A 23,090-nucleotide genomic window follows, 5' to 3' on the forward strand; every position below is an offset into this window, starting at 1 on the left:
ACGCCCAATCCCTAGACTATGGGCCAAGGTACAGTTCTGGTTAAGCTCCTACTTTTAGGAGGCGAGGGAACTGTGTGGTATTATAGTCCTAGTCCCCAAAGAGCTACCCTGTTTCCCCGAAAATAAGACAGTGTCTTATATTAATTTTTTCTTCCAAAGTTGCGCTAGGTCTTATTTTCAGGGGATGTCTTACCTTTCCATACGCTAGGTCTTAGTTTCGGAGGATGTCTTATTTTCGGGGAAACACGGTATCTACAGTGATGGCACTTTAGGCAAGAGAACAGTTGCCAAGAGAGTTTGGGTGGAGCGGGCCCTTCTGCTCAGGCCAGAGAGAGGTCATGTGGAGTGGGGGCGTTCTGTTTGGGATACTTGACAAGGAGACACCAGCATCCTCTTCCTGATCAGTTCCCAGCCCCATGCACAGCTGAAAGCTTTCTCCCTTTTTTTCTGGAACTCAGGCCCCCTCTACTACATCACTGGGGCTCCCTCTTGTGAGGTGTCAGCGCAAATGCTTTATTGTCACCTTGGGCAGGTAAGGCTGTTCCATGTCTGAGCGGGCATACTGGCACATTGAGTTGTCTGGCAGAGCTGAGACAGTCCTTAGTGTCCCCTTTGACCTCCTAATGTCCCTCCCCCATTTTGTGGCTGGGGTAGGGTTCAAGTGGGTCATTCACAGGTTGCCCCGGGGGCCTTCATCTGTCCCGAAGGAAAGCCCGCCCCCAGCATGCTACCCACATTCCCTCAGAAGTGCCTTCACCCTGTACACGTCTCATTAGCCTGCTACTGCCCTTTCTACAATTAACAGTCATACATGCGTGGTCAGCACCACCCCAGGAAGGCCCTACCACCCCTGTCCCTCTTGCGTCACTTTCCTGTGGTGCGGGGCTGCTCTGCCCCCTCCCTGTGTGCCCACCAATCAGTCCCAGACAACCCCCTTCCTCCTGCTGCCCCTCCGCCATGGGCCTTGCCTGGCCTTTCCCTCCCAACTGCATCCACCCCCCACCCCCAGTTCTGGCCGGGACCCAGTCATCTGGAGCATTCTGCCTTCGGAGTCACGTGTTCCCTATGGGCGTGCCCATCAAGCCTCCTTGACCCCAGTCCTTGGCAGAGCCCTTCAGCCTTACAGTCAGTCTGGGCCTAATCCCAAAGCCGAGCCTCTGGATGTTTCCCCACCCCTCCTCCTGCCACCTCATCTCCCCGGGCAGGAGGGCGGGGGAAGGAGCGCTGATACCAGAACCAGGATGTTTGCACGCCCTCGCCAGGTCCCCCGCGCTCCAAACCGAAGGTGGGCGGGGCCGGACGGAGCCCGGCTGGCACCCGGCCCCCCCCGCCCCCCCCCCCCCCCCCGCGCCTTCAGTTGGAAAGAAAGTCAATGGAGGCTCGCACCGAGCGGTTGGTGCTGACGTCCACGGCGGTGACCTTAATTTCGGTGTCGCCAAACTGCATGGCGGCGCGGATCTCGCGGCGTCCGGGGGGCGCGCCGGCGGCGTCCGGGCCGCTGTCCGCGGGCGCGGGTTCGAGCTCGAGGTTGAGCGCGCCGCACTTGCGCACGCCGGGGTCGGTGATGAAGCGCGCGTCCTCGGCGGCGCAGCAGTACAGGTTGATGAGCACGCGCCGCTGGCCGGGGCGCGCCGGGCAGTAGCTGCGCCGCACCTCCTCGCCCAGCGCCACCGACTGCTCGGCCGCCACGAAGCGCTCGAACACGTCGGTGCACCAGCGGCGGCCGTCGCGCACCAGCAGCTTGTCGGGCGGGTGGCGCCCGTCCACGAAGCGGTTGAGCACGCCCACGCCGTAGGTGAGCGGCGAGCGGCGCACCCGCACCACGCCGGGCGCCTGGCCGAACAGCACGGCGCCCTTGAGGATGGTGAGGCCCACGTCGTGCGGGACCACCACGCGCAGCCCGCGGGGGCCCAGCGCCGCCTGCACCGCGTGCTGCAGCACCGCCGACTCGGCGAAGCCGCCCACCAGGAACAGCAGCTTCACGCCCTGCACCTCCGGCCGCGCCAGCAGCGCCTCTGCGGGGTGGGGTGGGGTGCGGGGCGGGGGGGAGGAGGGAAGGGGATGGGAGGGACAGTGTGAGCTGCTGAGGCTGCCATTGCGAGGCCACGGGTACCTCCTCCCCACCTGCCTGGCAATCAGGAACTAGCCATTTCAGCTATAAAACGGTTGCCCTATTTTGATGAAGAAAACATTAAAATAGCTCTGCCTCCCCACCAATACACCCCTCCCCCACACGGAGGCCCTGAGGGGAGGCTATGCACCTGATAACTGCCTTCTGCGCACAAGACTGTGAGCTCTTTAGATACTTCAGCTCCTTTAAATCCCCGTGATAACAGTTTTGGGAACCCGATACTATCACCCCATTTTATAAACTGGAAAACTGAGGCCGCAGAGGTTATTTAACTTGGCAAGCCTACACACAATCCCTCCTAGCTCTTATTTCCCAGCGCACCGCCTCCTCCAGGGTTCCAGATGGTTCTGGGTCTCATTCCAGTGCATGGATGTGAGGGTTTCCAGGCACTAACAGGCAGTCATTCCCGCATCTGTTAGGGTGTGTATGTGGGGGGAATGGGGGACCCAGGCTCAGGCGCTCACCTATGTGTTGGATGATCCCTCTGACGGTGGGCTGGAAGAGCTCGTTCATGGCCTCACAAGTCATCCTGAGCATCCCCTGGGAGGACCACTTCACGAAGTTCACGCTGCAGGTGAAGGGCGTGCAGGTCCGTATGTCAGGTTCCTGGGTACCACTGTGGGCCCGGGCCTGTGTGCCTGGGCGCTGACTGCCCCTTATGTGTCATCCCATCCCCACTCTCTCGGGGGCTTCAGCCCGGGCCCGCTTCTGTTCCAGGCATGAAGTTCCGTGTGTGTGTGTGTGTGTGTGTGTGTAGGGGGAAAAGGGTGAGAGAAGGTAGACGTGGGTCCTTTTCCCGAGGCCCATGATTCCCTTGCTCCGGTTGGGCCGCTTAGTCTAGCTGGCCTACTCCTGCGCTGCCCCTGCTGCAGGGCTGGCAGAGCCGTGCCGTAGGCTGACTCCCACTGCCCGCTGCGGCCCGCACCTCCCTTTAGGGGCCTTCCCCAACCGAGCCCAGGGCCCCCAAGACCACCTGCTCCTGCGCAGCGCCGTCTCCACGTTGTGGCCGCGCTGCTTGCGGTAGAAGTCGATGAAGGAGAAGGGCAGGGAGATGTTGAGCGCCCCCGCGCGGTGAGGGCCTGCCGTGCGTTTGCGGGCTTCGAAGGCGATGGTCAGATCGACCCAGGCTGCGGGCCGCTGCCTTTTGAAGGTGGCAATGAAGTCCACGCCGAAGATACGACCCAGCAGCTGCTCGAAGGCCAGGTCCACGCCCACCGCGCCGTAGGGGCCACCTGGGGCGGGGCAGGGGATGAAGGCACCAGGGCAGGCGTGGCGGCCAGAGGGCACTGGCGGCTGGGTATGGAGGGCACTGCCTGGCTACTCACCGGACGCCTTGTAGAGCTCCTTGAGGGTGCCATGGGGCTGCTCCAGCTGGTGCACCGTCAGGTCCACCGTGCCGCCGCCGCAGTCTGCCACCACGTAGCGGTCTCCTGCAGCGGAGCGCGAGCACACCCTCGTGGCCTGCCTTGCACCCCGAGCCCTGCACCTCCTCCCAGCCAGCCTCCAGCCCTGCTCCTAGCAGGTCCGGAGTCCTGCTTGCAGGGATGGCCATGTGGAGGTGTGAGAGGCTTCAGGTTCTTGGAGCTAAGGCCGCCGGGTAAGGGCATTCGGTATGTGTATGTGTGGGGTGCGGGGGAGGGGTATAGTCCAGGGCTCTGCAAGTCTGCAAGGAGCATGCGTTAGGGGCATGGCTGTGAGTGGGGTGAGGGTGCAGGTGACTGTGAAGGGACTGCCAGGTTAGATCCAGCAGATGTTGGCGGGAGGGGTTTTTAGGAGCTGGAGCCAACTTCCTGAATGTTCCCTTCCAGCTGTCAGTGTATAGGGGCCTGGAGGGCCCAAGCCATATCCCGTCCCACCTTCACACCCCTCCCCCCCATCTCCCCACCTGCTTGCAACTCTGCCCACAGCTCTCCGACCCCCGACTCCACCATGAATGTGCGGCTGTGGCGGGACCTTCGCAGCTGCTCGCGGGCTGGGGGCAGAGGGGGAGCAGGACAGGGAGGTTAGAAGGAGGTGTCTCAGCTGCCACACGCAATCCTCATCCTCCCGCCAACGCCTCCATGAGCTCCCGGAGCAGCCAGCGCTCCTGACACTCCTGCTCCACAATGGAAGGGGGTGCTGATCCCTAAGGGTCTGGAGGAGCCTGATGGGATCATCTCCTGCTCTGTCACCGGCAGCTGCGGGGAAGTCTTTCTGGCTGCAGGGCCAGGGCTCAGGCTGCGGAGAATCAGGGCTGGGAGGGTCTGAAGGAGCTGTGTGTGTGTGTGTGTGTGTGTGTGCAGGGTAGGTCTCAGGGGACCCAGTGTGTGTGTGTGTGTGTGTGTGTGTGTGTGTGAGTGTGTGAGTGTGTGTGTGTGTGCAGGGTAGGTCTCGGGGGACCCAGGGAGCTCAGGACTTGTACCTCTCCTGTCACAATAAACAAGGCTGATTATAGCTGTCTCAGTGCCTGGTCCTGCAGCAGGAGCTTGGGGCTGGTGTGGGGGGTGGAGGGGAGCAGCTGATGTGCCATGAGGGGAGGGGAGGGTCCAGGGGTTGTTTAGGGGAACGCGCCTGAAGACCTCCCCTTGGCCCAGAGGGGGCTGACTTCCTCCTTTGTCAGTACCCAAGCACCCCTCCCCAGGCTAGGCTATCTCCCCAGACCCCAAACTCAGGGCGAGGCTGAGTCCCCCTCCTCAGTCAGTGCTCCCCTAGGGCAAGGGGAAACCTCAGCCCTGGGACTGGGCTCCCCGGGCCATGGCTGTGCCTCCTCATTCCAACTGAACTCCAGGTGGGGTATTTCTGCCCTCTCGTGGGCTTCTGCAGATTAGGTGGTGGTGGTGGTGGGGGGTGCGGCTCCTTCCTGCCGGACAAAGCTGAGCTCTGGTCTCAGAGGCCCTGGGGTGGCTCACCTTGCCGGAAGCTGGAGTCGATGGAGCGGCGCTCGCCCAGGCGCCCGCTGCCCGGGGCCCGGCAGCTCAGGTCCAGGAGCTGGTGCAGGCGCAGCTTGCGGCAGTACACCGAGGCCGCCTCGGGCTCCAGCGCGATGAGCAGCTGCTCTGCCGTGTCTCTGGACACCAGGCCCGCCTGGAGACAGGTTGTGGGCGGAGCCAGGAGCACCGTGGGCTGTCACACCTAAGAGGGCGCCCAGGGCAGGCACCCAGGGCCTGTGGCGCCCCCATCTCCTCCCCATCACCCTCCCCTTCAGGCCCCTCCATGCTGCACAAGCCTGGAGCTGCCCACAGGTCCCCGTAAAGAGCACCATGGGGTCGCCCAGCAGGAAGGGGCCCTGGACAGAGTGAACACCTAGGGCACCTTGGCATCTGGCCCGCTGAGCTGCCCAACGTGGCCTGAGCTGCAGCAAGTCCCCTTCGCAGGAGCAGGGCTGGCTGGCCAGCTGGGCACTGGCCGAGGGTGTTAGTGGAGACTCTGGCATAGTGTGTGTGTGTGTGTGTGTGTGTGTGTGTTGGGGGGGGCGGGAAGGGGGGGTGGTAGTGGAGGGGTACAGTAAGTAATGGGCAGACCATCGATCTAATGAGATGGTGGGGACCCCTCTTGGCTCACTGAGCCCTCCCCCTTCACCAGGCTGGTGGCACCGCGGCCACAGGAGGACTCTGTTCCTGGGGACTCTCATGTGGGAGGAAGGAAACGCCTAGTGAAATTCCAGGCACCACGACAGGCCATTTGGGGGAGACAACCATTTGGGAGCCGTTACTTCCTGCATGGGGATGGGGGAATCCCTGTGGATTCTTTTATGATTTTGTGGGATTCCCTGGATTCTGACAGGGTGGGGGTTAGGGAGGGGTGGGTACCCAGACTTCCTGCCAGGGCCAGCCCTTCCTGAGCTGGCAGCCAGGGAACGGTGTGGGAGGAAGCAGAGTGGGTAAACTGGCAGGGGGAGGGGCACTATGGCTGGGGCGGGGGGGGGGGGGCGGGGAAGAGGAGGTGCTTGTTCTAGCTGGGCACAGCCTTGCTTTCATTCTGGTCTTTGCAGGGGGATGCCCACCAGGCTTAGGGTGAGCGTCTTCCAGTGACAAGCAAAGGCACCTGGGCGCATGCCTGGCCCACTGGGGACCCTGGTATCCTCCAAGGGGTCTTCAGGCAGCACGGAGACTCCTTTTGTAGGTCCTAGGGTGTCCTCCAAAGCCCCAGGGTCAGGACCGAGAAATGAGTCTTGCTCTGGAAGGCTGTTCCATTTTCTCCCCCCATCTCTACTAGAGAGGGGGTGCCCGAGCTCCACCCATCCTTCCCCAGACCTTTGGTATCTCTTCTGGTAGGAAAACCAGCGAACACTGGTCCAGACCCCCTCCCTTCAGTTTCCTGTGCTCAGGAGCCTGCAGTGGTTGGGGCTGTGATGGTGATGGATTCCTGAAAACACTGATGCTGGATGGAGCGTGTTCGCAGTACCCTGCCCCGCACCCGGGAGTGTGGCTGCTGTTGGCTCACAGCCGCCCCCTTCTCTGGAGCTGCCCTCAGCCGAATGGGAGCCAGCTCGCGTGGAGAGGACCCCCCTCTACCCAGTAACCAGTAACAGACACTGGCCCCCTTGCCTCACCGTGGCCAACACGGGGGTGCAGTTCCCCCTCCAGAGCTCGCCATGGGGTCGGGCTGAGGTCACACTCCAGTTGAGACCACATCTCTGCTCAGCTCTTTCTCCTGTCCTACTCCCCCACTCCTTTCTCCTGAGTGTCCTTCAATAGATCAATGCACAAGTCCCATCCTGGGCTCTGCTTTTAGGAAACCCGACTTAAGACACTGGCTAAGCTGGCCTGGGCAGTGCCTCTCGTCCCTCAGTCCTCTGTTCCTGCAGCCACCTCCCTCCCCCAGCGGCAACAAAGGGCCAAAATGCCCAGCAAGTCACAGCTGGAGGTCCTCCCACAAGGACTCTCTGTCCCGGGGCGGCGGGGCGCAGGAGGGGATGCGTGGGGCCCTCCCTGGGGCATCTCCCGGGCAGCAGCCACCGCTCCGCCTGCACGTCCTCACCAGGTAGGCGGCCTCCCGCATGAACTGCTTGGCGGGCTGTTTCCAGATGGCGGGCACCGTCAACACCCAGCGCACAGTGTCCTTCTCGGGCAGCGATGGGCACTGCTCCCGCAGCTCCTGCAGCGGGAGGGGCAGTGGGATGAGGGGCAGTGGGATGAGGGGCAGTGGGATGAGGGGCTGGCTCCAGTGGGTGTCTTCAGCCCTCTGTGGGAGCTGGAAGAACTGATCAAGCCTCAGGAAGAGCTTCCAGCAGAATCGGGAAAATCCCTAACACTAACCCCTCCACCAACACCTCTATGGCACATACCAGACGAGAAGGCAGGGGAGTGGAGAAGATGACCTCTGACCTCTGACCGTGGCAAGGGATGGGCTGAGGGGAAAGGGTGGGCCTGGGGGTGGAGCCGCAGCGCACCTGGAGAGCATGCTCCTTGAAGAAGCGCAGGGCATGGGCGAACACCTGCAGGGCAGGCATTTTCTTTCCATTGACCGCCTCCAGCTGGGTCTTCAAGGTGAGATCCTGGCAGGGACACAGGGCGCTCTGCAGAAGGCCGTAGTTCTGCCCCATTTCCTGACGACCTCGCTCTTAAAATCACCCCATTTCCTGGCACTTATCCTCTTGGGCATCGTCCCACTAGCTCTATAATCTCCCTTTCCTTCTGTCTCTTTAGCCCCGCCTCTCCTCTAACCATATCCCATATTCTCACCCTCAGCCACGCCTTCATCCCTTCCTTCTTTTCAAGCTCCATCCTCTTAGCCACCACACCCGTCCCCCTTCCTTGTCCACCCTCCATTAGGCCAGCCCCTTCCCCTCCTGACCCCGCTTCCCCGGCTGGCACTGGTCCTGAGCCGGGATGTGACTCACCGTGGCGCTGTGGATCTTCATCTTGAACTTCTCGAAGTAGAGCCAGTCCCGAGCCTCCTCGGGGTCCAGGTCGTGGTAGTAATCGCGGGCGGTGTAGCCAAAGCTGTGAAAGGCGCCCTCCGGGGTCAGCAGGAGGCAGGTGGGGGTCTTCTGGTGCGCCACGCCTGGGTCCCCGCCCTCCCACTTCCTGTAGAGACGGGGCTATCAGTGGGGTCCGCGGCAACCCTCACTTGGGGGGCGGGGAGGGTTGCATAATGGCTTTGGGGTGAGCTGTGTGACCTTGACAGGCCACTTAGCCTCCCCCAGTCTCAGTCTTCCCTACTGTAAAGTGGGGATAATAATAGTACCTGCCTCTTAGGGTTCTTGTGAAAATAAAGATGGAGCTTGGAATCCAGTCAGATCTCCATGAATGCTGCTCTTGGATCCTCCCTATTCATGGGGCTACGGGATGCACCCGGCATTCTGGGCTCCCATCGTCATTTGACCTCAAATGACCTCGCCTCCCTGCACCCTTAACATGAAGCAGCCAGCCGTCATCCGTCCATCTGCCCGGGTCTGGCTTCCTGCCGTGTCTCTCCAGCATCCTAGCAGAGGCCTTCTCCCAGCCAGCTAGTTCGCCTCGCTCAGGGCCGTCCTCCACAGCCAAGCTCCTTTAAGGCATTCACGACATTCCTATCTGACCCCAGCTGACATCTGCCAGGTCCCCCCAAACCTGAATGACATTCCAAACCTCCTTATTCACAGGCACATGCAGACCTCCACCCAGAACTCCCCGCCCAGTTCTCTGACCTGGCGATCTTCCCTGATTTCCTGACTCCTCCAGGCCCTGCTTGCCCCTGTGGCCCTTTGGGGAAGGTACTGGGAATCCAGGTAGAAGAACAGTATGGGCAAACGCTTAGAGATGTGAAAGAACAGGAGGACTAGCTGTAGGTGAGCTCAAAATGCAGCAGGAGAAAAGACAGGAGTGTTAAGGTCAGCTAAAGAAGACCATCAAATGCCGTGTCGGAATTCTCTCTTGCTGGGGGTGAGGTGGGGGAGTGAAGAGGCATGATCACAGTTGCCTTCAGAAAGGTCACAGGTGTCCATGTAGCAACAGCCTGGAGGGGAGGGAGGATGGAGAATAAAAACTGTCCAGGTGAGAGAGGGTGGTGGCCATGCAGAGAAGTGGATGGTACTCCAGAGATAGTAAGGAGACAGAAACGATGGGACTTGGTGGCTGGTAGGGGTGGGGAAGGCTTGGGAGGAGGCCAGGATGTCCCCCAGTGACTTCCTGCGACTGTCACCTCCACAGGCAGAGGCAGTGTCCCTTCGTGTGTCCTTGGCTCCACATGGGGCACAGCGTGGCCTCCGTTGCTCTGAGCTGGCCCTAGGGGACTGTAAACGCTCAGAGCCTCTGTGGCTCATGTGGAGATGGGGGAGCAGAGAAAGGGGAACGACAGCCCGGGCTCCTGAAGGCCAAGTCCCTGTATCTGTGGGGCAGTGACCTTACCATCGGCCTCTCCACCCACCCTTCCATCCCGCCTCCGGGCCCTGCGGGTGCTCCTGATGCCCCATTTCAGTCTGGGTTGGGAGTTTTGGGGCCTTCTATACTCTCCCTATTGGCAGCAGCCCCACTAAGATACACTCTAGGATCAGGGTCTGCAGGTCTGGAGGGAGGGTTTAAAGAAATGTTTTGTTCAAATAAACTCGACACCAGGATGGATTTTTTGACCATCTCTTTCATAACGACTGTGTGACTTGTGCAACTTGGTTAGCCCTCTGATCCTTCATGTCCTTGTTTTTCACTTGAGATGTTGGACTTAGGAATCTGCCTCTAAGAATCTACTCCATAGAAATCCCAGCACAAGTTTTCAAGGAAGGAGATTCCTTGCAGCATTTTTTTGTAATAGTGAAAAATTAGAGAGACCCCCCCCCCAAATCACACACACACACACACACACACACACACACACACACACATCAGTAAAAGAATGGATAAATTTTGAAACATCCATACTATGCAATACTATGCAACTGTTAAAAGGAAAGTGGTAGCTTTATGTATTGACATGAGATGTCTACAAAACAGTGAGCTCAGTTGGTCAGGCATCGTGCTGTACAGAACACATGCCCTGGTTTCAAGTTCAATCCCAGTAGGGGGCGTGCAGGAGGCAGTCAACGAATGTTATGCTCTCCCTGTACCTTCCTCTCTCTCTAAAATCAATAAAAAATAAAAATAAAGAAGGCAAATTGTGTGATATCCCACTTTTATTTGAAACAGGCATACGCACACACATATTCATACATATATGTGTGTATGTGTTTGTAAGCAAGCCCAGATATTTGTGTACTTTCCTGAATGTTGTTATATCTCAATAAAATGTTTTAAAATTAAAAACAGAGCCCAGCCAAAACCGGTTTGGCTCAGTGGATAGAGCGTCAGCCTGCAGACTGAAAGGTCCCAGGTTCGATTCCGGTCAAGGGCATGCACCTTGGTTGTGGGCACATCCCCAGTAGGGGGTGTGCAGGAGGCAGCTGGTCGATGTTTCTCTCTCATCGATGTTTCTAGCTCTCTATCCCTCTCCCTTCCTCTCTGTAAAAAATCAATAAAATATATTAAAAAAAAAAACCAAAAAAAAAAAACCAGAGCCCAGCGTTTCCTGCAGAGGGCAGGGGACTGCTCCACTGGAGGCGGGGGCACAGGCCAAGGGCCATCCTCCAGACTTTTACCCCAGAGGGGAGCCCAGACTTGGGGTGGCAGGAGCTCTGAGGGTACCCCATGTCTCCTCAGTGACAGGACTTCTGGGACCAGGCCCAGCCCCTCTTCCCCCACCCAGCCTCACAGCCCAGGGGCCCTCACCTCATCATGTGGATGGCCTCAGGGTCGCTGGCGAAGCTGAAGGCATAGCCACTGGAAGTGGTCCCGAAGTCGATGGCCACCACCACAGAGAAGGAGGCCTGCTGGGGGGCTCGGGCCTCGGGCTTCTGCAAGTGCAAGACCTAGGAGTTAGGGAGCAGCCCAAGGGCCAGGCTGGGCATAGATGGGAGTCCCCCCTCTTTCCTGGCTGAGGCCCAGCCCATCCCCGGTTCACCTCCTCCTACCTGCCTGCCTGCCTGGGCTCCTCTCCGATCCCAGGCTCCAGGCTGATCCCCGGAGATGCCAGCTGCCTCCCAGGTAGCCCTGCGCAGCTGTTAGCTCAAGCTCCTGCTTCCCTGGCTTCTGGTTCTCTGCCCACCTCTGTCTGCACAGCCTTAGCCCACCGCCATCTCACACCATCCCACAGCCCGGGGCCAGCTGGGAGCAATTACGCTGCTCCTGGCAGTTTCACAGCACAGGACCTGTGTGTATTTGACCCCGCTGCTCTTTGCGGCCACAGTGGCACAACCAGACGGTCGGCTTTGTGGCAGAGGAGAGAGGCCCCGTGCATGTGCCCAGAGTGGCCCCTGCCTTCTCCCAGGCCTGGCTCCCTGAGAACAAAGGGGCCCCCCAGGCTCGATAATTTGGCTGAGGCTGTCTGGGGTGACATGGCCCAGTGAGCTTGGGGGAGGGTTATGTCCTGGATAGTTCAAGCTAGTAATTTCCAAACCATGTATTTTTTAGCAGTGTGTCTCCCCTTCCTGAGGTGGGGCTATACTAGACAGGAGGGGGGTGGGTAACTCTGGGAGGGCCAGTGCAGACCCTGAAAAAGCCATGTGCTCAGAAACACGCCCGCCCCAGGCAGGTGAGCTGCAACAGCCCCTGGGTGTCATCCCGGAGCGGGTGTTTGGGTGTCAGTACTGGGGCTCACCTCAACAGAATCGTTACCCCTCAAAGTGCAAGGTCACATCAGGTTAACCCTTCTGCAGAGAGCAGGACTGGGTGTGCTGGGGCAGGAGGCACAGTGGTACCCCCAGCCCTGCCCCGGCCCTGCCAGGTCCTGTTTTCTGGAGCACCTCTCCCCCTCCCCCAGCTCCACACCACTCGGGCCACCCACCACACAGACCCCACGCCAGGCTTACTGGAGACTGCGAGGGTGTGAGGGGGGCAATGCCACAGCTTTCCTGGGTCCTTGGGGAGCCGGGTGGGCTGGGAATGGGGGACCGCTCTGGGCTGGAGCCTGCAAAGAGAGGGGAGGTCATTGTGGCACAATCAGGGTAGGGGCTGGCAGCTGGGCCCCAGGCCTGGGAGGTTCTCCCATGGGTCCTTGCTGGGCCAAGGCAAGGGTGCCCTGCTGAACAAGGGGGATGGGTGGGAGGGGAGGAAGGATGAGACGGAGCAGGGACACCTGAGGCAGGAGCAGGCTGAGGGCTTATTATCGGCCAGAGGTGACCATCCCAGGAGGATGACCCATGCCTCACCGGGGGACTCCTCATCTCCCCCAGCACCCCTCAGACACAGTGGGGGCGGGGAGAGGCAGAGCAGCAGTGTGTGTGGGTTTAGACAGAGTGCAGAGACAGAAGAGCAGGAGAGAGGGGGTGGGGAGCTCCTGCCTGGGGTGGGGTGGAAGGTGGAGAAACCAGGAAAGGTGGGGAAGCGCCCCGCCCCCTAGAGTTCAGCCACACGGTTCTCAGAACCGAGAGAGCAAGTCCCCTTCTGCTACCGTAGGAAAGATGCGTTATAAGATCTTGCCTGGAAAGTATTAACCCACCCGCTGTGTTCACCAGACCTCCCTCCTTCAGATTGCCACTTGTTCCGATCGATGGCACACGCACTTTCTGAGCAGCACTTCAAAACGTACGAAGAAGTGGAAAATCGGGTCTCTGAGTGGTTTGCCTCAAAACAAGAAAAGTTCTATTGGGCCGGTACCCACAAATCACCTGAAAGATGGGGAAATGCGTAGCTAGCGATGGACATTACTTTGAATAAAGCACTTTTGATGTTTTTCTTGAAATTATCGTGTTTTCAAAATTCACAATATTAACTGGTTAATAGTCAATCTGAATTTTTAGCCGGTTAACAGCTAATCCACATTATTAACCTGTTAATAGTCAATCCGCATTATTAACCGGTTAATATGGATTTTGTAATAGAAAAAAACACAATAATTTCAAGAGAAACATCAAAAATGCTTTTTTCAAAGTAATGTCCATCGCTAGCTACACATTTCCCCATCTTGCAGGTGATTTGTGGGTACCGGCCCAATAGAATTTTGTTGTTTTGAGGCAAACCACTCAGAGACCCGATTTTCCACTTCTTCGTACGTTTTGAAGTGCTGCTCAGAAAGTGTGTGTGCCGTCGATCGGAACAAGTGGTAATCTGAAGAAGCAATACAATAAAATAGCATACATATCAAATCACATATATATCAACACATGTGTAACTCCATCTATTGAAAAAATCCACATCATACACCGTACCCCTAGTATTCCCCCAAGGGTGAAAGACAGGCTCAGCTGGCTGCCTGTGAGCATCAAGGCAGGGCAGCACCGCCCCAGCCCAGCCCTGAGCTGAGGGGTGTCCACAAAAATAGGAAGTGAATCCCAAGTCACCCCCCGACCCCTCCAACAACACATACGCATGGAGCCAGCATTGCGGGCATGGGGCCCCATTGAGCCTCTCTCACAGGCCCAGGACTGAGCTGGACCTTCAGTGGAAGGAAGGAAGGAAGCAACACAGCCCCAGAAGGCAGCCCAAAGCCTGGCTTGGAGGCTCAGGCAGCTCAGGGGTCTGTCTGCTAGACACTCCCCAGGTGTGGGCTGGTGGCCTGTCACCACCACTCGGCTTTCCTAGGGTTCCCGTGAGGAGGACTGGGGCTGCCCTGAGATTCCAGCATGGGGATGAGGGGATGATGGAGTATGGCATAAAGAGCCATAGACAGCTGAAACCAGTTTGGCTCAGTGGATAGAGCGTCAGCCTGCAGACTGAAAGGTCCCAAGTTCGATTCCAGTCAAGGGAATCGAATGTGTACCTTGGTTGTGGGCACACCCCCAGTGGGAGGTGTGCAGGAGGCAGCTGATCGATGTTTCTTTCTCATCGATGTTTCTAACTCTCTATCCCTCTCTCTACCGCTCTGTAAAAAATCAGTAAAATATATTTGAAATTAAAAAAAGAGCCATGGACAAAGCAAACTGGCTTCAGGCTGAGCCGGGGCCCAGGGCTGTGCTCCCTCAGTGGCTGCCCTGGCAGCTCCCAGCCCTTCCTGCCTGGGGTACCCTGGGAACATGTGTGAGGGCAGGAAGGGAGGGGGACTCTAGAAAGTGCCTGGACAGGGCAGGAGTCTGTCTTGGGGTGCTGGAGAGGCAGGGACATTTTGGTCACAGCCTCAGGGCTCCCTTTCCTCAGGCGACCAGCATGGGCTTAGGCCCTGCCGCCAGCTCCAGCTTGAAGGGCCAAGGTGCTGTGCAGCCTGAGCCTGGGAAGGGAGGCAGGAAGGAAGGCCCAGCCCACCAGGTCTTTGTGAGTGGACTTCCTGAGGAGTGTCCCTCCTGCCTCCTGGCCTCCCGCCCCTGCACACACACACACACACACACACAGAATTCTGTGCACATGGACCTACTTGCAGATATACACAGTCTCATACAAGGCCCAGTGCACAGAGATATGCCCACAGCAAACAGATAGACAGACACACACACACACACACACACACACACAACCAGGTCCTGTACACACACAAAACATGCACATGCATATAGAGTCCTTTGCACACAGAACTTCTCTGTGCGTGCACACGCGCGCACACACACACACACACGCACGCACGCACAGGGTCCCATGAACATATATGTCATGTGTGCATGCAGCGCGTGCGCGCACACACACACACACACACACACACACACACGCACGCACAGGGTCCCATGAACATATATGTCATGTGTGCATGCAGGAGTGAAGTGTGCACAAACTCACACACTTACATACACAGCCCTGTGTGCTCTAACCCTAGCTGCACACACACACACTCTCAGGAACTTCTTCTGGGAGAGGTACCCCGATCCAGACAAGAGCAAGTGGAGGGTGGGTGGGGGCAAAGGGGAGGGATTCTTACCGATGTACAGCCCCTGCAGGCCCATCTCCGGGACAGCCAGCATCTTTGCAGGCCCTGAGGCTGTGAACAGGAACAGACATGCAAATGACATTTATTTGTTCCTTTGTTCCCTCATTGAATGCTTACTTGTTTTATTTATTTGCTTTTGGCTGGAGTCTTTTGAAGCAAATACCAGACGTCATGTTGTTTCACCTATAAATTCTTCAATATGTCTCTCCAACAGATAGACTGTTAAAAACATCGCCACAGCACCATTACCATGTGTAACAAAATCAATTCCTTAATCTCATCTAATGCTCTGTCCACAGTCCCAGCTTTTCTCCAGAATGTCTTTTTTAACAGTTGCTTTGTTGGAATCAGGATGAAAATACATGTTTTTGGTGCTCGCTTTGTGCCAGGTGCTGAGGGACATCAGAGACAGACCCGGAGAGACACTGTCTCTGCCCCAGGGGCCCACAGCCCGGCAGGGAACTGATTATAATCAGATAAACACCCATGTGGATTTGAGATTACAAATGATGCAACCAAGGTCACAATTGGTTACAGAGAGGAAAGCACGGTAAGGCTGGAGAGAGGGGCTGGCCTGGCCCGGCCCTGCAGGCAGGCCCTCATGGACCCTATTTTAGATTTTGTTTCCCATGAAGGGCAACGGCAAATCTTGAGAGTATATATATATATATATATATATATATATATATATAATTATTGATTTCAGAGAGGAAAGGAGAGGGAGAGAAAGATAGAGACATCAATGATGAGAGAGAATAATTGATTGGCAGCCTCGTGCAGGTCCCACACTGGGGATTGAGCTCACAATGTGGGCATAGGCCCCAACCGGGGCTCAACCATGACCTCCTGGTTCATAGGCTGATGCTCAACCACTGAGCTACACAGGTGGGGCAATCTTGAAAATTTTGAAACGGCCGAGTGGAGGAGGTCGGGTCATGACTGGATTTGCGTTTTTAAAAGTTCCTCCTGCCGAAACCGGTTTGGCTCAGTGGATAGAGCATTGGCCTGCAGTCTGAAAGTTCCCAGGTTTGATTCCGGTCAAGGGCATGTACCTTGGTTGCAGGCACATCCCCAGTAGGTGGTGTGCAGGAGGCAGCTGATCAATGATTCTCTCTCATCTATGTTTCTAGCTATCCATCCCTCTCTCTTCCTCTCTGTAAAAAAAATCAACAAAATATATTTTTTAAAAAGTTCCTCTGGCTGTATGGGGTGTAGACTGCAGTGGGACAGTATGGAAGCAGAAGCACAACCAGGGCTCCAGGAGACTGATGATGCTCCTGGCTGTGTCTCTTGAGACAGAAGTGGATACAATGAAGTTATAGGTTAAAACCAACAGAGCTGATGGAGGATGGCAGGGTTAGACATGGGGATTAAGAAGAAGTTGTCGTGGATGACAGTATCTGACTCAAACTGGCAGACGGGTGGTCAGATGGAGAACAGTGGCGAAGGGCAAGCTCCCCTGACCCCTGCCCTCCCCACAGACACAGGCTTGCAGGGCGCAAGGGGCAGTGTTCCGGGTGGAGTTCGGGAACAGCTGAGGGAACAGACCAAGGGGCCAGGGGATATGTGATCTAGAAGTCAGGGAGAAGCTGAGGTGGAGATGGGTGCCTGGGGGTCACTGGCAGAAAGCAGAGTGGGGGAAGGAAAGGGAAGGGAAAGGACCCTTCACATAAAGGCTGACTCCAGGAAGGTGGGCCGGCCCAGGAGACCCAGATGCTAGGTCTCCTGCCATGGTTTCATGGCATCTCAGTTGTTAGATGAGACTGGAAACACCTGTTTGAATGGCCCAGGGCTGCATTTTGGTGGAAGGAGGAGGAGGAGTGGGAGTCAGGTAGGCTTAGGCGAGGAGAGAGCAGAGGGTAGGCAAATGGAGCTCGCACTTCCAGGAAGATAGCTGAGATCAGGAGCTGATGAATGTGCAGTATCCGGAGGAGCATAACGCTTAAGGGGAGCTGCCCAGAGCCCACTCCCTCTCTGTAGCCAGGAAGTTTTGCCAATAGAACACCAACAGACACAGGTGGGCACTGTCATACCCCTCCCCTCCCCCGCCCACATACACACATGCATCCTGGCTAATGCACAGTTCACAGAACTCAGCCCCGTCATGCGTAGACATCCAGACATGTCCAGGGTACTCCCACATGGCCAGCACCATGGAGATTTCCAGATACACTCAATCCTGCTCTCATTGGAGGTGCAAAGTTGGATATGCAGGAATCAGAATCAGGGGGAAAGACAGGGGCGGGTCATGGGTGTTCATAGAGCAGCTGGGTGATGCCGAGAAAAGGAAAGCAAATAGACAGGGTGGGTACAGGCTTTGAGAGCCAGAGATAGGAGCCCAGTTCAGGGTGAGAGAGTGGCATGTTGGAGCTGATTCCCACCGGCTGGCAAAAGCAGGTTCTCTACATCTCTTCCCAATTCCACATTCATTGATATCACATTGGTAGCTTGAAATCGGCCATGGTGGGAGCATTTACACCACAGAAATTGGCAAACACTACAATCAGGGTTTTCTCCCTTTTGTCGTGTTGACTATAAAACATTTACCAGCACACAATGGATCTAGGCCACAAAGGAGAAGCTGGCAGCCCTATTTGTACATCGTTTCAATTCTTCAGCAAAAACTTATTGAGCATTTCTTTGTGCCAGGTTCTGAGCTAAGTGCCGGAGAAACACTTTGTTGAATGAATGAATGGATTTTCTGGACCAAGGCTATTGTATCTGGAGGAGAAATAATCTAGAACCACCAGGAAGAGTCAGGAGCCGTCACTGTAAGCCTATAATCTCCCCAGCTGTCTGAAGCGGGCCCAGTTACCTCTCATTTCTGAGTGTGTGATTCACTGAGTGCCTTACACTGGGCTCTCAGGGCTGGCAAGGACCTATTATGGCACCTGGGTGGAGTGTATCCTGGTTGCCTCTCTGTGCTCTGGTGACTTTACTGCAAAATGGGTCACATAGAGGACTTGTGACCGTCAAGTTCAGGTAAAAACAAGGTGGTTGAGCTCTGTCCGGTTTGGATTAGTGGATAGAGTGTTGGCCTGGGGACTGAAGGGTCCTGTTTTCCTTTTTTTAAAAAAAATATATATTTTATTGATTTTTTTACAGAGAGGAAGAGAGAGGGATAGAGTTAGAAACATCAATGAGGGAAAATCATCAATCAGATGCCTCCTGTACACCCCCTACTGGGGATGTGACCGCAACCAAGGTACATGCCCTTGACCGGAATTGAATCTGGGAACTTTCAGTTGGCAAGCCGATGCTCTATCCACTGAGCCAAACCAGTTTCGGCCCGTTTTCAATTCCAGTCAATGGTGGTTTAATCCCCAGAGGGGAACGTGCAGGAGGCAGCCAATCAATGATCCTCATTGATGTTTCTATCTCTCTCTCCCTCTCCCTTCCTCTCTGAAATCAATAAAAATGTTTTGTCTTGTTGTTTTGTTTTTTTAAATAGGTGGTTGACAAAAGGCAGGGAGTTGGACAGATGTGAGTAGTATTCTTTCCCTTTAGGATGTGGATTCTGAATTTCTCTTCTTAGAAGATTTTGGTTTGATGAGAGTTTATTGTAGTCATTCTTTAATCTTTAGGGAGGGAGGGAAGACTGGAATCAATTTGTGTTAAAGAAGGAGGATTCTGCCAGCTGGCACGGCTCACTCAGTGGTTGAGCGTTGACCTATGAACCAGGAGGTCCTGGTTCAATTCTCAGTCAGGGCATATGCCTGGATTGTGGGCTCGATCCCCCAGTGTGGGGCATGGAGGAGGCAGCTGATCATCATCATTGATGTTTCTCTCTCCCCGTCTCCTTTCCTCTATGAAATCAATAATTTTTTTTTTTTTTTTTTTTTTTTTTTAAAAAAAAAAGGAGGATCCCGCTGATTCCTTGAGAGGTGGAGGTGGAGAGGGTGGCAGCACCATCTGTCTTCAGGACATGCCCCCCTCCCCTCCCATCATGCGCACACACTGAGAGAGATTTAAGGAGAATGATGGACATGGGGCTCAGGACAATCTCAACTCCCAAAGCTGAATGTCTGGGCAGAGTCCGTGGCTGGGAATGGGTGAGGAAGACGCTGTCCCAGGGGCCTGGCAATTTCAGACTACCGCTGCTTGGGTTTAAGAATCGTTGGGTGGGGCAGTTTGATTTAAATCACAGAAAGTAACTTCATTTCCTGACTACAAGCACAGGCTGAACTCTGGCCCCAGCCTGACCCCTACTCTTCCCACAGACACAGATCCTTAACCCTGCCCCTGGGCTGACCCATCCTTGCCCGTGGACTGACGACCCCTAGCCCTTGACCTCATATTGACCTCTAATCTTTGGCTTCACCATGACTTCTGGCACTGACTTCTACCCAACTGACATGATCAGTCAGTCATTGGGGACCAGGGCAGGGTGTGGCTGAGTAGGGACTGAAACGGGAGACTCTCATCCTAGAGTGTTCCCCCAAATCATAAGGCCTAGGACTTCTTGCCTGATGGAGAGAATTCTCCAAGGGTTTATTCCTGGGGTGAGGGTGTCAAGGATGGGTACCTATGCCTCCCAGAGCACTGGGGGCACGTGATGTTGCTGGATTTCCGGGCTCCACACGTACCTGTCCTCTGCCCGTGAGGACAAAGAGCCCATCCAGATCTGCACAGGTCCCCTCTCTCCCCCACATATTTCCAGCTTCTCCCACCCACGGCCCTCCCTCAGCACCTGCCAGCCCTTTAATGGCCAGGACTGGACTCTCGGCGGGCAGAGAGGCCACAGGCATTTCTCCCAGCCAGAGGCACCGGTGGGAGGCTGCCTCCTTCTGGGCTGGGGCAAGGGTGACAGAAACGGCCCCTCCCGTCCCTCCATGCATCCTGCCCCACCCAGTGGGTCCTCATCGTGGGATCAGCCAGTTCACAAACAACCTCTGTCCCACAGAGCCCGGTCCCCGAAGCCCCTCCCGTCCTCTGCCCACCAGTCCCCACATCCCCGCCCTTACCTTCTGGGGGCAACTGGCTGCCTTAGCTCTCTCAGGGGTTCCGCGTTTTAGCACCCCCTCCCTCCCTCCCTCTCAGGCTCTCCCCCACACGAGCTGGCTTCACGGAAAGACCCCCCTGGCCTGCAGGGAGCCCAGACCCACCCCACCTGGACCCGGAAGCTGGCCTCCCGGAGGGAAACCAGAGCTCCCGGGGCAGGAGGCCCATCCGCAGGCTGGAACGGTGGCCCGCCGGCCCCCCAGCCACTCTAGAACTTCGGGGACCACGGGTCCCGGGACTACCGCCCCTCCCATCCAAGACTCCCCCCAAACACACACACACACACACACACACGCACACACACACACACACACACACACACACACACACACACACACACCAGGTATCTACTCAGGTCTGGGCGCCCTGCCCTCCACAAACTGGCCCCTCCAGCAGCCCCCCAGCCTCACCAGCACCCCCAAACCCTCATCCCACAGCCCACAGCCCCCCTCTGCGGAGCGTGTGGGGTCCCAGCGCCTGGAGGGGAGCCCTCAGCCTCAGCCCCGCTGGCGGGAGGGCCCTGCGCTCCGTCCCCAGCCCAGCGTCCCGGGCGCAGGGAGCCCGCGGTGGGGCCCCGGCCCGCAGCCCAGGACGGGACGGACGGACGGCCCGGGGCGGAGGGCTGACCTCGGCGCCTTTCTGCTCCCCGCGCCCCGGACTCACCTCCGCCCTCCGACAGCGCGATCCGCCCGCCGCCCGGACCGCGGCCCCAGCCCGCGGCAGCGCCCTGCGCGGCGTCCGCAGCCCTCGACGGCCCTCCCTGCGCCGCCGCCGCCCCGCGCCGCCCCCTCCCCTCCCCCAGGCCGGATGGCCGCGCCGCCGGGTGGGCCCGCGCTCAGCCCAGATGTGCGAGGCCGGGGCGGGGCCTGCTGCGCGGGGCCTCCGCCGAGGGGCCCAGCCTGGCCCGGCGTCCAGGGCCCCTCCCTGAGCCTCTGCAGCGCCTGGCGGCGGCTCCCCAGCAGCCCGGGGGGTGGGGTGGGGAAGGGGGGGAGAAGGGGCGGGGAAGGAGGGGAGAGGAATTCCATACCCCTGGTCGGCCTCCTGCGGCTCGGTTGCTGCTGCTGCCGAGGGGCCCCCTGCCTGCCCGGACAGGCCCACCTCGGACTCTGCTTAGGCCAGCCCATGGGGAGGGGGGGACTGCATGCTGGGGAGGGAAAGCCCGCCCCAGGCCCCTCATAGCACCCCGTCCCCGACCCCCCAATCCCTGGGCCCAGACCACCCACCCTGCCACCCCCAGCTTGGTCTCCAGCGGTGAGAGAGACAGGAGGCCCGCTGAGGGTGAAGGCAGCCCTTGCCAGTGGGCCTGGCTCTGTCCTTGCTGGAGTTTGAGGCCTAGAGAGAAGGGTGCTCACCGGCTGGGCCCCCACCGCCGGCAGGGGCTCACCCAGAACTCATCTTCCCTCCCTCCGCCAGGAGCTCCCGCTCCTTTTCTGTGGGGTCGCACAGACTTGCCCCTGACCTAACCCAGATCCTCTTGAGGATGCTGGGGTGTGGCCTCCAAAAGGGGGTTTGCAGGGTGGAGACCCCTTTTTGCTAAGCCCTTGTAAGGCAGCTGACTCTGCCCCCAAGGACCTCCTTAAAAAACGTTTATTGATTTCAGAGAGGAAAAGAGAGGGAGATACAGAAACATCAACCATGAGAGAATCATTGATCGGTTGCCTCCTGCACTGGGGATGGAGCATGTGCCCTAACCAGGAATCGAACCGTGACCTCCTGGTTTATAGGTTGATGCTCAAGCACTGAGCTACTCTGGCTGGGCGAGTATTTGTTATTTGATTTGAGAGAGAGAGAGAGAGAGAGAGAGAGAGAGAGAGAGAGAGAGAGAGAGAGATCCATCAATCCATCACTTCCCATAGGCGATTGGACCCACAACCTAGGTTAGTGCCCTGACCAGGAATGAACCTGCCATCCTCTGAGCCACTGGCAGGGCCCCAGGTCCTCCTTGTTCAGGCAGGGCCTGGTCAGGCCCCTTCCCTCCACCGAGCGTGCCCCAGAGGCTCAGGGTGGCTCAGCCCTGCTCTCCGCACTGAGGTGCCTGGTCTCTGGCTGCTCGCCCAGCCCTCGCCCAAGACAAGGCTCCCACAGTCCTTTGAGCATCACGGTTGCCTCCCACTCAGACCTTCGCAGGGGCCGTTTTTCCTCCCTCCTCCTCTCCGCCCAGCTTAAGGCTCCCCAACTAAACTATCACCTCTCCTTGGCTTGTATCCTTATTGACAGGGCCACTGCCCCAGAGCCACCTGCAAGGAGGTTGGGGGTAGGGTGTGTGCTGCACTAGACAATTTTTTAAAAATACATCTTTATTGATTTCAGAGAGTAAGGAAGAGGGAGAAGGAGAGAGACATCCATGATGAGAGAGAATCATGGATTGGCTGCCTCCTGCAAGTCCCCCAATTGGGGATCAAGTCCACAACCCGGGCATGTGCCCTTGAGTGGAATGGAACCTGGGACCTTTCAGTTCGCAGGCTGATGCTCCATCCACTGAGCCAAACTGGCTAGGGCTGCACTAGACAATTTTGGATGTCACTACCTGGCAACCTCCATGCTGCCCTGAGTGTGTGTATCTGTGGGTGTGGCGGTATGTGTATGTGTGTGGGTATGTTTGCTTGTATCTGTGACTGTGTGTACATGTATGTTTGTGTTCGAGTGTGTCTCTTGTGATGTGTGTATTATTTAATATTTTTATTTTAAAAAAAGATTTATTTTTATTTTTATTGATTTTAAAGAGGAAGGGAGAGGGAGAGAGAGAGAGAAACATCCATGGTGAGAGAGAATCATTGATCAGCTGCTTCCTGCACACCCCCTACTGGGGCTCCAGCCCGCAACCTAGGCATGTGCCCTTGACTAGAATGGACCTGAGACCCTTCAGTCCACAGGCCGATGTTCTACCCACTGACCAAAACCAGCTAGGGCTGTGTGAGTGTTTCTGTTTGTCTGTGAGTGTGTAACAGTGTGTGCTGGGGGCTGGCAGGCCTTGCTCTCAGTTCAGAGGTGGGACAAAGCCTGGGAGGTCTACGCCATGGCTGTCTGTGAGTGTGTGGGGAAGAGGCGCAAGGTCTGGCCCCTCAAATGTAATCTGCCTCTTGTTTTCCCTTTTTCCTCCCAGTTTCCCTCCATCCCCATCTTTAGCTCCACAGATTGGCTCGTCTCTGAGGGGCTGGCTCTGAGCAGGAATGAAGAC

General features: G+C 57.2%; 1 protein-coding gene across 2 annotated transcripts; it reads right to left on the reverse strand.

The window, feature by feature from the left end:
• Positions 1 to 101: 101 nt before the first annotated feature.
• HSPA12B (heat shock protein family A (Hsp70) member 12B) lies at positions 102 to 20,821 on the reverse strand. 2 transcript variants are annotated; one of them, XM_084886803.1, is made up of 13 exons: positions 20,576 to 20,821; positions 14,903 to 14,962; positions 11,931 to 12,028; positions 10,792 to 10,916; positions 7,953 to 8,055; positions 7,503 to 7,607; positions 7,091 to 7,207; positions 5,020 to 5,194; positions 4,017 to 4,103; positions 3,457 to 3,561; positions 3,105 to 3,363; positions 2,596 to 2,699; positions 102 to 2,015 (listed from the first exon to the last, which is right to left on the reverse strand). In XM_084886803.1, the coding sequence occupies exons 2-13, from the start codon at positions 14,943 to 14,945 to the stop codon at positions 1,354 to 1,356; spliced, it is 1,983 nt and encodes a 660-aa protein (XP_084742929.1). In that variant the 5' UTR covers positions 14,946 to 14,962; positions 20,576 to 20,821; the 3' UTR covers positions 102 to 1,353. The 2 variants fall into 2 exon arrangements, with proteins under 2 accessions (XP_084742929.1, XP_084742928.1); XM_084886802.1 differs by having other exon boundaries at positions 7,953 to 8,139; positions 20,576 to 20,818.
• Positions 20,822 to 23,090: the final 2,269 nt, after the last annotated feature.

This window comes from Pipistrellus hanaki (genome assembly GCF_964339955.1).
Source record: "Pipistrellus hanaki genome assembly, chromosome: 6".
Lineage (NCBI taxonomy): Eukaryota > Metazoa > Chordata > Mammalia > Chiroptera > Vespertilionidae > Pipistrellus > Pipistrellus hanaki.

Bases quoted from the DNA above. Each gene is read 5' to 3' on its own strand.
- HSPA12B (XM_084886802.1), bottom strand. From the start codon at position 14,945: ATGCTGGCTGTCCCGGAGATGGGCCTGCAGGGGCTGTACATCG. The intron at 10,917-11,930 runs GTAAGCCTGGCG...TTGCACTTGCAG, and splicing joins TCACACCCTCGCAGTCTCCA to AAGCCCGAGGCCCGAGCCCC. The intron at 3,364-3,456 runs GTGAGTAGCCAG...GCCCCGCCCCAG, and splicing joins GGAGCTCTACAAGGCGTCCG to GTGGCCCCTACGGCGCGGTG.